The sequence below is a fragment of the Phacochoerus africanus genome, chromosome 8 (assembly GCF_016906955.1).
Source record: "Phacochoerus africanus isolate WHEZ1 chromosome 8, ROS_Pafr_v1, whole genome shotgun sequence".
Taxonomy (NCBI): domain Eukaryota; kingdom Metazoa; phylum Chordata; class Mammalia; order Artiodactyla; family Suidae; genus Phacochoerus; species Phacochoerus africanus.
In genome coordinates, this window is record NC_062551.1 from 27341373 (window position 1) to 27355123 (window position 13751).

The window sequence follows — 13751 nt, forward strand, 5'->3', positions numbered from 1 at the left end:
GGCTACAGCTCCGATTCGACCCCTAGCCCGTGGGAGCGGCCCAAAGAAATAGCAAAAAGACAAAAAAAAAAAGATTATAACTCAGTGGGTATACTACATCAGTTTGGGCAACAGGTTTCATTTTTAAATTTTTTTTATTTTTTTAGGACCACATTTGCAGCATGTAGAAGTTCCCAGACTAGGGGTCGAATCGGGAGATAGAGCTGCCTGTCTATACCACAGCCGCAGCAACACCAGATCCGAGCTGCATCTGCAACCTACACTGAAGCTTGCAGCAACACCAGATCCTTAACCCACTGAACGAGACCAGGGAGTGAACCTGAATCCTCATGGATGCTAGTCAGGTTCTTAATCCGCTGAGCCATGACAGGAACTCAGGGCAAGAGGTTTTATGATTCAGCTAGAATGTCCTGATATACAACGATCCTGAACAATTAAAACTATCACCTTAGGGAGTCCCCATCGTGGCTCAATGGTTAACGAATCTGACTAGGAACCATGAGGTTTTGGGTTCGATCCCTGGCCTTGCTCTGTGGGTTAAGGATCCGGTGTTGCTGTGAGCTGTGGTGTAGGTCGCAGATGCGGCTCAGATCTTGCGTTGCTGTGGCTCTGGCGTAGGCTGGCAGCTACAGCTCTGATTAGACCCCTAGCCTGGGAACCTCCATATGTCACGGGTGTGCCCTAAAAAAGCAAAAAAAAAAAAAATTATCATCTTAATAAAGACATTCTAGGCAACTGAAGATCTTTGAACATACGCCAATTCCCCAATTACCACATTTACAGATAACAAAAAACAGATAATAAGCAAAGAAACATCTTTGGAGTTCTCAGTTCATAACTCACTGGCATACTTCCTATGGCTCTTCCATTCCACTAAATCAAACTCAGTGTGAGTCTTGGAAGAAAACTGTAGAAGCTGACAGGAAAAAAGGCTTTATTCTACACACATTCAACCAACATTTCCCCGAAACAGTTCAGAATCAAAAAATATTTGCAACTGGCTACACTTAAAACACAGTTTTTTTTTTTAAAAAAAAAGTGGAAAAAAAAGAAATGAAACAAATAGTATTGCCTCACTGAGATGAACCAGGTAGTAAATTAACTACAGCATGAATTCAAGCATCACTACTGTAAACACCTTAAGAACACTTTAAGATTTCATTCCAGTTAAGTATTTATTTACGATTTTATTGTATTTGATAATTGTATTGCTTTTCTTACCTGGGTATCTACCATGCTGTTTATGAAATCTATCAACAGCCCGTAACATTAAGTATAATACTATCTCACTATCTGGATTGTCCATGCTGGAAACTGAAAGGAAAAAAGAATCTCAGTAGCATCTGGATAATTCATGACATAAAAACAAAAGGACTGAATTTACTATATACTCAAGTTTTAGAATACAAGGCAATTCTATCACAAAATTTAAATATGTTGTGATGGTAAAATAGAAAATGATAAATAACAGTAAAACAAAGGGAGAAAAATTACTAAGATGAAACCCAATGGCCTTCTGAACTATTAGCTATGATCACAAAATCCTTACTAAAATAGTAACATGCTGACTTTAGCTCTTCTACATATCACACAACTTAATGACCTAAATATGATTTTATGTATATATTAAGTTTCATATTTTGAAATGATGACCACTTGGATTGGTTTATAGAATAAAAATGACAGTATAAGTACTTACATTATCCTTTATATTGTCACCATTCAATTATACACAAAATATTTACACCCTTAAAATTAATTACTAACCTAGCATCAAAAGGTTATTACTTACTAATTTCATCCTTGTTAACTGTATCCAAGCCATATTCTTCAGCTAAGGACCGACATCTTACCACTCGAAGAAATGCGGAATTGCTGCCTGAATACAGGAAAGACATTATGGAAGTAAATGGTCAAGACACATAAATATCCTGAATCACAAATCACTTAAAGAACAGGAACTTTTGGGAGTTCCCGTCGTGGCACAGTGGTTAATGAATCCAACTAGGAACCATGAGGTTGTGGGTTCAATCTCTGGCCTTGCTCAGTGGGCTAAGGATCCAGTGTTGCCATGAGCTGTGGTGTGGGTCGCAGATCTCGAGTTGCTATAGCTCTGGTGTAGGCTGGTAGCTACGGCTCCAATTAGACCCCTAGCCTGGGAACCTCTATATGCCACAGGAGTGGAACTTTTATGTATGCTCTTTACAGACAGGGAAATATGAATAAGTGTCTTCTATTTGGTTCTAATGGTTAGCAGAGAAGGCTTAGAACACAAGTCATCTTAAATCCATGTCCTTGACACTACAACCAGTTCAGCACTGAAGAAGTAGATGATGGTACCACTCTGAGCCTGTTTTCATTTGTAAAGTGGAGATATATTCTTTTTTTTTTTTTTTTGCTATTTTTTGGGCTGCTCCCGTGGCATATGGAGGTTCCCAGGCTAGGGGTCGAAACAGAGCTGTAGACACCAGCCTACGCCAGAGCCACAGCAACGCAGGATCCGAGCCGCGTCTGCAACCTACACCACAGCTCACGGCAACGCCGGATCGTTAACCCACTGAGCAAGGGCAGGGACCAAACCCACAACCTCATGGTTCCTAGTCCGATTCGTTAACCACTGCGCCACGATGGGAACTCCCTTCTTCTTTTTTTTTTTTTTGTCTTTTTTTTGGAGATATATTCTTTACCTTTGAGTTACTCTGTGGATCAAAATTGCAAGTGTGTAGAGTACATACCTAGCAGAAAGCCTGATAGGGCTCAATGAATAGTACTGAAAAAAATATTGTTTTTTAAAAGTTACCAGTTTCAAATAGTGTTTGATTCTAACTATTAGAATTGTCTATATTCTGAGTATACCATAAGGCTTAAAAAAAATTGTATTAAGGAAATTTTCAAACATATCCCAACAGAGACCAAAGTAAAAAAATTCTCAAATATCCAACATCCAGCTTTTTTTTTTTTTTTTGCTTTTTAGGGCTACACCCATGGCATATGGAAGTTCCCAGGCCAGAGGTTGAATCAGAGGTGCAGCCTTTGGCCTATGCCACAGCCACAGCAACATCAGACCCGAGCTGCGTCTGCGACCTACACCACACCTCACAGCAATGCCGGATCCTTAATCCACTGAGCAAGGCCAGGGATCATGGATCCCAGTCGGGTTAGTTAGCCACTGAGATATGAAGGGAACTCCCCAACATCCAGCTTTTAATTTGGTATCACTAATGCATAACACCAATGGACAAATAAGGTGCAAGATTAGTAGTAGAACAAAACATTAAAACTAAGCCTAAACAATTACAGTTGAAGAGTCATGAAATGGATAACTTGGGTAAAAATATTTTAAAGATAGATAACATACAATTATTACATGTAAAACAATTTTACTACTCTTTAACTCTTAAAATGCTTTGGGTCTACTTAGGAATTATCAAGACCCTAAGAGCCTAGCCACTCTGAAACCAGATGGCAAAATTCTTAATTCTATCGCAGTCATTTAACACTGATCAAAATGAGTATTTAAACCAATACTGTCAAGATACATGTGACTCAGGACTTCACCTCTCAAGTCTTCAGATAAAACTTTCCCCAATTACTTAAAATAAGCTGAAAATAATTCTGTATTACTGAAAATTTTCAATTAATTGATCTTCATGTCTTTATAGCATTGTCATAGATAGATATGCTCTATCTCTGACCAGTGTTAGAATACCCTATTTATTATGAGAAAAAGAAAACCTTACCCAGTAATTATCTATAACAATACCACTAAGAAATGGAAAATTTTTAATTTCAGTCATTTAAAATTCCTGGGAACATTTCCCATGGCACATTTTTATCAAGCAACATAAGGAAATTAATTCAAGGGGACTTACAGAGCAATTTTAATTCTTTCTCTGAAATGGATTCTGGTGCCTGTAAAGAGATAAATACAGGATTTGCTCCAGTATAACGGAAGATTAACAGAGGGTACAGCACATGGCCAATCACTGTTATCCAGCGAGGGTTTCTCCAAGAGCTGGGAAAGCACTGTGAAAACACCTTGTTTCCTTATGACAGGCCTGCTCTTTAGGCAATTGAGAGAGCCCTCTGAAGCAGCTCTGAGCCAGTGCCACCACCTCTCTCAAAGCCTTTTCTGGCTGCAATTATGCAACACAATCAGGCCTATGTAGAGCTGTACAGGCTATATATACCAGCCTATGTAGAGCTGTACAAAGATAGTGGCCCAGCGCCTTACCTGGCCTATTGACTGCAGCAATTTGGCAACATGATTACCCACCGCAGCAGCATCTTTCTTTGCTTTCTCACGGTAACTAGAAAAGAACAATAAAAACTTAACAAACTTAAAAAAAATCTTTTTGGCTGCACTTGCAGCTTATGGAAGTTCCCAGGCCAGGGACTGAATCTGAGCTGCAGCTGCAACCTCTACCACAGCTGCAGCAATGCTGGATCTTTAACCCACCATGCTAAGCTAGGGATCAAACCTGCACCTCAGCAGCTATCCAAGCTGCTACAGAGACAACACCAGGCCCTTAACCTGCTGTGTCACAATGGAAATTCCAAAAAAATTTTTTTAATAAAAAAAATATATTTTGGGGGGCCATGGCATGCAACAGCTTGGTGTGGGATCTCAGTTCTCAATCAAGGATTGAACCTGGGGCACAGTGGTGAAGGCACTAAATCCTAACAACCAGACTACTGGGGAATGCTCAAAAAAATTTTAAATTACCAAATTTAAGTATCACCGTGAAACAAAAAAAGGTCTTTTTCATGAAAAAATACTGATTTAGCAATATATAAAATGTGAAAATGCTATGAAAATGCTACCAGCAGCATATGTTAGTGGTTGGTGATGGATTCTTAGACTCACCTAATACCTGAGCTCCCTCTATAATTAATAGCACCTAACTTCAAAACTGTCCTCCTAGAGGGATCCATGATCCTTGCTTCTCTGACAGAGGACCTAACAAAAGTATGTTACAAAAAAATGTGATTATTTAATCTCCTTGAAGTCAAGCCCAAGGAAAGTTAAATACTTCAAAACTGTCCATCTACAAATTTATATGAAACTTTCCTATTTATACTTTCACCCTTTAGAGTTGATTTGACTACCTCTAATATGAGGTCACAGGTCTTTCCTCAACTGACTTTTCCCAAGTTTTAAGTAGCTGAACTTTTAGGCTAGATTAACAAAGATTTTTTTGTTAGAGAATGGCTGAGGTGAAGAGTGCAATATGTCTAGGGAACAGAGATCCTCTGTGTGACACTATCTAGGCCTTGAAGAAACCAAGCCAAGGGACCTGGATTCATTAGCACCATGCCCAAACTACACAAGGGTAACATCCATTGAGACTCATCCTTATGACAGTCTATCTGGGTTCGAGCTAATGATACCTGGATAGCAGGTGTCTACCTATCGTCATGAACTCTTTAAATTATGAAACATTAATGATAAAAAACTCATCTAAACTAAAGGCTTCAAAGTTTTAAGTTACAGATGAAAGATAGTATAGGGTCATGGTTAAGAGTACAGAGCTGGGTTTCATGATTCAAATCTTAGTTCTGTCATTTGCCAGCTGTCTGACCCTGAATAAATTACCTTTTCTATGCCTCAGTTTTCTCACCTGTAAAGCTGGGACAATAACAGTATCTCTATCATAGGGCTGTGGTGAATATTAAATTAGGTAATACACAGAACAGTTCACAACACAGACTTAAGTGCTCAAATGTTAGTGGTTTTTTATTTTTGTTTTTTGGTCTTTTTTTAGGGCACACCCATGGCCTATAGAAGTTCCCAGGCCTAGGGTGGAATCGGAGCAGCAGCTGCCCGCCTACGCCACAGCCACAGCCACCCAGATCTGAGCCACATTTGCGATCTACACCACAGCTCACGGCAGTACCGGATCCTTAACCCACTGAGTGACGCCAGGGAATGAACCCTTGTACTCATGGATACTAGTTGGGTTCATTACCGCTGAGCCATGACGAGATCTCAAATGTTAGGTTTTATCTCAAATGAGGAAAGAAAAAAAATCTGACCTCCAGGAGTATATGGGAACTCTCTGCACTTTCTGCCCAATTTTGCTATGAATGTAAAACTATTCTAAAAAATAAAATTTTGGGGAGTTCCCATTGTGGCGCAGTGGTTGACAAATCCGACTGGGAACCATGAGGTTGCGGGTTCAATCCCTGGCCTTGCTCAGTGGGTTAAGGATCCGGCATTGCCGTGAGCTGTGGTGCAGGTCGCAGACACGGCTTGGATCCCGCGTTGCTGTGGCTCTGGCATAGGCTGGTGGCTACAGCTCCGATTAGACCCCTAGCCTGGGAACCTCCCATATGCCGCGGGAGCAGCCCAAGAAATGGCAAAAAAATAAATAAATAAATAAAAGAAAATAAAATTAAAAAAAAATTCTGCCCCCTAAGTTTTTTACCTTGTTTTTAAAGCAATGCAATTATAACAGACTTCCTCTTGATTTCTGGTAGACTGATAAAAATTATGTTCACCTCTAATAGAAACAGTTTAATTTTTCTGTTACATAGTTTGCAAAGAGCTGACTCACACATTTTGCAGTTTTATATATTTGCCTGAATCTGCAATCATATCAGGAATTGTGCCTCGAACAGGTAAATTTCCTTGACCTTCTTTGGCCACAAATTCCTTTAAGGCACGAGCTAAAATCCAAAACGTCGGAGTCTGAAAGAAGAAAAAAAAAATGAATATGAAGTGGCATTTGACCTCAAGGTTAAGGTGGCATTATTTTTACTTTTTTTGTTGTTGTTACCTGTTTGGTGATATTTATGCAGCGATCATCATTAAATATATCTTCAATACTGCTCGGGATCTAACAAAGGAACACAAAACATTTACTCACACTAAGAATTTGCCCACCTGTATTTTCACTGCAATTTCCCAGATCGATTCAAGTACAAACTTGTGATTTGTTTCCACTTTTACTCAGATGGACCTTTGCTGAGGAAAGAGTCAAGGGATGAAAGTCCCCTCCTGCCCACTGCTGTTAGCATTAAAGACTGACCTATTCTCTTACATCATAAATGGAGGAAAGAGGAGCCTAAGTAAATCTTATTAGTTATATCTGAAGACAGAACAAAGATTACAGACATTAATACCAAGCTAGATTTGCAGTCCTTCATGTTTTTTCGTTTTGTCAAAAATCTGCAACACTTAATTTTAGTTAGACACTGCTGAAGGAGACAGCGACTCTGACGCACATGAGATAAACTACTGAAATTGGAGGTTTTGTTTCTCTTGTTGTGCGGAAAAAAGAAATTTCTCACCGGTAACTCCTAACTGTTCTCTCTGATTCCACTCCCAGTCCCCTAGAGTCTTTTCTCCTCAGAAGAGCCAAAATAGTTTTTCTAGAAATATAAATGAGGTCACTGCATTGCCCTGCTCAAAACACTTCCGTGGCCTGCAAGGCTTTTAGGATTGGGCCCTTCTGCCTCTCCAAACTTAAATTCCTCTACTACTTTCCCCCTTGTTCGCGTCACTCCAATCACATTGGCTTTCATACCAATCCTTGAGAAATGCCAAGTGTCGTTTCACTTCTGGGCCTCTGCACATGCGCATCCTCCAGACTCTGCATGTCCATTCACGGAGGTTTCTGCTTAAACACATCTCTTTTGAGAGTCTCCCTGGCCCCTTCTGATCCCAGACCCCCTCCCCCATCATACTTAACTCTGTTGTTCTGCTCTAATTTTTTTCACAGCAGCTGGTACATTTATCTGTTTCCTTAGTTCACTATATCCCAACCATGAGAACACATGGTTTAATTTTTTTTTTTAATTGGAATGAATTTTACATTCAGTGAAATGCACAAAGCTTTATGTACAATTTAATGTGTTTTGATAACTATATGTATACTTTCAATCATCACTTCAAATGAAACATAGAAAATTTTCATGACCCCAGAAAACTGTGTGAGTACAGGTTGCAGAGCACAGACTTTTTTTTTTGGTCACACCCACAGCATATGGAAGTTCCCAGGCCAGAGACTGAATCCCAGCTGCAGCTGTGACCTGAGCCACCACAGAGACAATGCCAGATCCTTAACCCACTGAACAGCAGGAACCCTGGAGCACACACTTTTAATAACATAGCAGTACTACCTCATGATCTCCAAGAAGTTTGCAATAACAGCTTAAGTGCTTTCCTAACTTGAAAAGCAAAATTTTTTGCTGTTTCTTTTTTTGGAACACCAGCGGCATAAGGAAGTTCCTGGGCTAGAGAATCAAATCTGAGCCACAAATGTGCCACAGATGAGGCAATGCTGGGTCCTTAACTCTCTGCACTGGGACAGGAATCCAAGCTGTGTGCTGCCACAGAGACAATATCCACTCCACCACAGTGGGAACTCTGCTGTTTTAAATTATAAGAAGAGTCTAACTTAAACTACCAGTTCTATTATTCTAAAGTTTCCCCCAAAACTCACTGGCCAGACTTTAAGAACAAAACAAAACAAAGGGCATCTAAACTGAGTTACTATCCAAGTACGTTTTAAAGTACACAATGTCATTAAGAACATCTTCCAATATACCCAAATAACTACTTTCAAAAGCAAATGCAGGGTAGATTTAACTTTTCTGGCAACACTATTTTGGAGCAGCAAAATATCACCCTCATTATAATTCCTACCTGCAAACTATTAACTATTTACAAATCATGTACTTCAAACAATTATATAAATCACTGCATCACTATTACATGAGGAAGCACTGACCTCCATTTTAACAAGGACAGTACAGAGTCTTATTAAAATAAGATTCAAGCCATTTCATAGATATTAATTTCTAACCAACTACACAATTTTTTTTTCTGTCTTTTTGCCATTTCTTGGGCCACTTCTGTGGCATATGGAGGTTCCCAGGCTAGGGGTCGAATAGGAGCTGTAGCCACCAGCCTACACCAGAGCCACAGCAACACGGGATCCGAGCCGCGTCTGCAACCTACACCACAGCTCACGGCAATGCCGGATCCTTAACCCACTGAGCAAGGCCAGGGATCGAACCTGCAACCTCATGGTTCCTAGTCAGATTCGTTAACCCACTGAGCCACGATGGGAACTCCCCAACTACGCAATTTGAAAAATATTAACTTTAAATCTAAAATCAACTATTTCACCTATGAGGACTTCAACAAACACCTTTCATATGTGAATACCTCAGCAGCTCTAAATACCTGAGTTGTATTTAGTGCCGTGTTCACATTTTTAATAGCTTCTTCAAAATTCTCTTCATCTTCTGGAGTCCCATTTTCATTCTTTAAAATTCCTATTAAAATAGAAATTGATAAGCAAACAACAGCCCCTTTCTTTTCACACTCCCTCTCCTCCCAACATTATGTATATAACCTTATCAGATTCTGAAGGAAGGACTGGATGTTGAACCTTAAGAAAAAACATAGCTAATCACTGGTTACTCTTTTTTTTTTTTTTAGGGCTGTATATGGTATATTGAGGTTGTATATGGAGGTTCCCAGGCGAGGGGTCCAATCAGAGCAACAGCTGCCAGCCTATACCACAGCTACAGCAACGCGGGATCTGAGCTGTGCCTGCAACCTGCACCACAGCTCACGGCGACGCCATATTCTTAACCCACCAAGCAAGTCCAGGGATCAAACCCACAACACCGTGGTTCCTAGTCGGATTCATTTCCACTGCGCCACGACAGGAATTCCTTTTTCTTTCTTTCTTTTTTGTTTTTTTTTTGTTTGTTATTCTTAAAACTATACAAGGAGTGGCTCCTTAACCTCCCATAAGGAAAATAAAAGCTCAAGATGGCATCACTTACAAAGGTGTTGTCAGAAATCCAACAGCCATTAGCCTCAAGCAATCTGCTTTTCAAGCTTTATACAACATTTAATCACATCCCATATTACCTTGCCTAATCAAATCTCTGAAGTCTTCTTTTTCTTTATACGTTTTAGGTATTCGTCCATTTGTCTAAATTGGGTTAAAATTTTTTTAAACCAGTTAGAAAAACTCAAAATATGAAAACTGAGAGCCCAAAGATTCCCCCAACCTCCCACCCACATGAGATTTCATTAGCAAGGGAAAAAAATCAACCTCCTCCCCCTCCAATGAAATCCTTTGTAATAAATTGAAAAATATAGTCACATACAAATTTATTTTTTTAAGAAAGGACATACTTCACTATACCACTGTGCTAGATATTTAGCAACGATCACAATCCATGGAGTGTGGCTATGATCCTAAAAATAAAACAGCCAAAGAAAATATCAACATAGTTAACATTTATTCTTCACTATACAATACCATTTTCAACAAATTCAACAATATTTATTCAGAAATATTTACATCCCTCAATATATGTGGAATAACGAACAGAAGGAAATTAACTGGGTTAATAAAAAACTGCTTTGGAGTTCCCGTTGTGGCTCAGTGGTTAACGAATCCGACTAGGAACCATGAGGTTGCGGGTTTGATCCCTGGCCTTGCTCAGTGGGTTAAGGATCCAGCACTGTTTTAGAGGCACTGTTTTAGAGGCACTGTTCAATTTACTCTTAATATGGCAGGTATGTCTATGATTGTCATGTCAGGATAATGACTGTCTCCATTTTACCATTAATAAACCAGTCTCAGAGACTGCTACCAAAAAATTAAAGTCAACTATAAATATAAAATATATATATATATATAAAATATATATATATATATATATTTTTTTCTTTTTAGGGCCACATACGCGGCAATATGGAGGTTCCCAGGCTAGGGATTGAATCAGAGCTACAGCTGCAGGCCTACACCACAGCCACTTGGGATCCAAGCTGAGTCTACAACCTACACCATGGCTCATGGCAATGCCAGATCCTTAACCCACTGAGTGAGGCCAGGGATCAAACCTGCAACCTCATGGTTCCTAGCTGGATTCATTCCGCTTGCCACGACAGGAACTCCAAGCTCAAACATTTTTATTTCAATATACCTACAAGGAAAAGGATCATTTCTATGTTTTCTGATGAACCAAATACCTGAATTTTAATTAACATGTAGGTAGGAAAATGTATTTATACTCCTTAAAGTGTATGGTCTGCTATAAATATCATTATTTCTAAAACAAATATGTGGTTGCCTTGGTAATTCTCAACACAAGTAAGTTTCAAAAGGAGTCAATTTCAACAAACACCCACCTAAATTCAAACTATTTTTAAAAGTACATATATTTATTTAGGAAGGGCCATGAAGAGGGCTTCTGGGTTAACATATGTTAATGTCTAATTCTTGACCTGGGTGTTAATCACACAGGTTATGTTCACTAATGTAATTTTTCTTCAATAAAAAGGTTTTTTGGGAGTTCCCATCATGGCTCAGTGGAAACGAATCTGACTAGCATCCATGAGGTTGCAGGTTTGATCCCTGGCCTCGCTCAGTGGTTAAGCCGTGAGCTGTGGCATAGGTTGCAGACATGGCTCGGATCCCATGTTGCTGTGACTGTGGTTAGGCCAGCGGCTACAGTTCTGATTAGAACCCTAGTCTGGGAACCTCCACATGCCTCAGGTGCAGCCCTAAAAAAGCAAAAAGGTTTTTAAATTTGGGGGAAAAAATAGATATATTTAAAACAAATTAGGTATAATGTCATTACTATGGAACCTGGACGACAGGAATATGAAGATTTATAGTATTTCCTCCTCACTTTTTTTCTTTTGTCTTCTGTCTTTTTAGGGCCACACCCGTGGCATATGGAGTTCCCAGGCTAGGGGTCTAATTGGAGTTGTTGGTCTGGCTTACACCAGAGCTACAGCAATGCCAGATCCAAGCCATGTCTGCGACATACACCAACAGCTTACGGGAACGCCGGATCCTTAACCCACTAAGTGAGGCCAGGGATCGAACCCGCAACCTCCCGGTTCCTAGTCAGATTCATTTCCACTGTGCCAAGACGGGAACTCCCTATTTCCTCACTTTTTTAATTCAAAAATATATATTTAAAAAAAGGGTTTAAGGAGTTCTCGTCGTGGCCAGTGGTTAATGAATCTGACTAGGAACCATGAGGTTGCGGGTTCGATCCCTGTCCCTGCTCAGTGGGTTAACGATCCGGCGTTGCCGTGAGCTGTGGTGTAGGTTGCAGACGTGGCTCGGATCCTGCGTTGCTGTGGCCTGGCGTAGGCCAGGGGCTACAACTCTGAATTCGACCCCTAGCCTGGGAACCTCCATATGCCGTGGGAGCGGCCCAAGAAATAGCAAAAAGACAAAAAAAAAAAAAAGTTTTAAGTCTACCTATAAATGGAAGGTCACATATACTACCAACCTTTTTTTCCATATGATCCAATCATAAGACTGAAAATGCTCTCTCAGTTCAGGAAATGGCTTATCCAGTCGAAGATCCTCTAATGCATTATCTGGATGAGATTCAATTACTGTGAAATAAATAATCCCAAAAGATAAACTTACTCTTTAGTGATACTGCTGGTAATATACTGCATTATAAGACCTAAGAAATATGTAATTTTATTTTATTTATTTATTTTTCTTTTTCAGGTGTTCCTGTGGCATATGGAAGTTACTGAGCCAGGGATCGAATCTGAGATGGAGCTGTGACATATGCAGCAATTCTGATGCTTAACCAACTACGCCGGGCCTGGGGATCGAACCTATATCTCCACAGGGACAAGTCGGATCATTAACCTACTGCACCACAGCAGGAACTCCAGGAAGTAAGTAATTTTAAATGGGCATAGGGCCTACACATTTTTCACTTTGTTTTGTTTACTTAGTTAAGTGTAAATATATATGAATTTACCTTTTACTAAATGCACAATCATAAGAGGACTACAGTTTCAATAAAAGTAAAACCAAGATTCCTTCGGTGCAGAAGTTTCTTGTTAATACAATTGAAGAAGATCAAAATTGAAAAAGATCAAAACAGGTAAAATACATATTCAGATAGCACCTAACAACCTACCCTTCCTCCTTCTGTGGTCTTCAATAGACACATCACCATCTACCTAAGACCTCTTCCCTAGAAATGTGATGGTCATCCTTGACTTCGAGCTTCCTTGGCCCTACCAGTCACTCCCCACATTCTGATGTCACTTCGAATACAGCTCTCCACATAAGGGAATACAGGAAAGCGTAATTTCAATAAGTGTTTAAGCTAGGCTCAGTTCTATCACTTGCTAGCTGTGTGACCTTAGGAAAAAACTTAATCTCTCTGTGCCTCAACATCTTATAAAAAGCAGATAAAGAGTATCTACTTTATAAGGATTGGGGAAGATTAAATGAAATATGCACATAAAAGCAGACACACAGCTAGCAATGTTAATCTTCGTTACCATCTACCACCTCTTCCACATCCTTGTAACATCTGCCCTCAGTTAGGGACTCTCACATAGACCACTGAAAACCTCCTAAAAGCAACCTTTTCCTCCAATATTGCCTTTTCGAATCCATGCATTCTTCAATTGGGCTTCAAAGTAATCATTTAAAATAAATGCTTAGGAGTTCCTTGATGGCCTAGAGAGTTGAGGATCCAGCATTGTCCCTGTTGTGGCAGTTGGCTCCCTGGCATGGGAACTTTGCATGCCACAGGCATGGCCAAAAAAAAAAGGAGTTACTGTTGTGGTGCAGCAGAAACAAACTGATTAGTATCCATGAGGATGCAGGTTCGATCTCTGGTCTCACTCAGTGGGTTGGGGATCCGGTGTTGCTGTGAGCTGTGGTATAGGTCACAGACAGGCTCAGATCCCGAGTTGCTGTGGCTGTGGCTGTGGCTGGCAG

At 39.9% G+C, this 13751-nt stretch overlaps 1 protein-coding gene across 1 annotated transcript in view; it reads right to left on the reverse strand.

Annotated features, from left to right (window-relative positions):
• Positions 1-13751, reverse strand: part of NAE1 (NEDD8 activating enzyme E1 subunit 1) — a 28193-nt gene that overhangs the window by 5526 nt on the left and 8916 nt on the right. Inside the window, 11 exon segments of the mRNA XM_047790593.1 lie at positions 1222-1314; positions 1793-1879; positions 3873-3912; positions 4235-4310; positions 6558-6691; positions 6780-6839; positions 9194-9285; positions 9893-9956; positions 10163-10225; positions 12283-12302; positions 12305-12391. Coding sequence (XP_047646549.1) covers positions 1222-1314; positions 1793-1879; positions 3873-3912; positions 4235-4310; positions 6558-6691; positions 6780-6839; positions 9194-9285; positions 9893-9956; positions 10163-10225; positions 12283-12302; positions 12305-12391 — 816 coding nt within the window.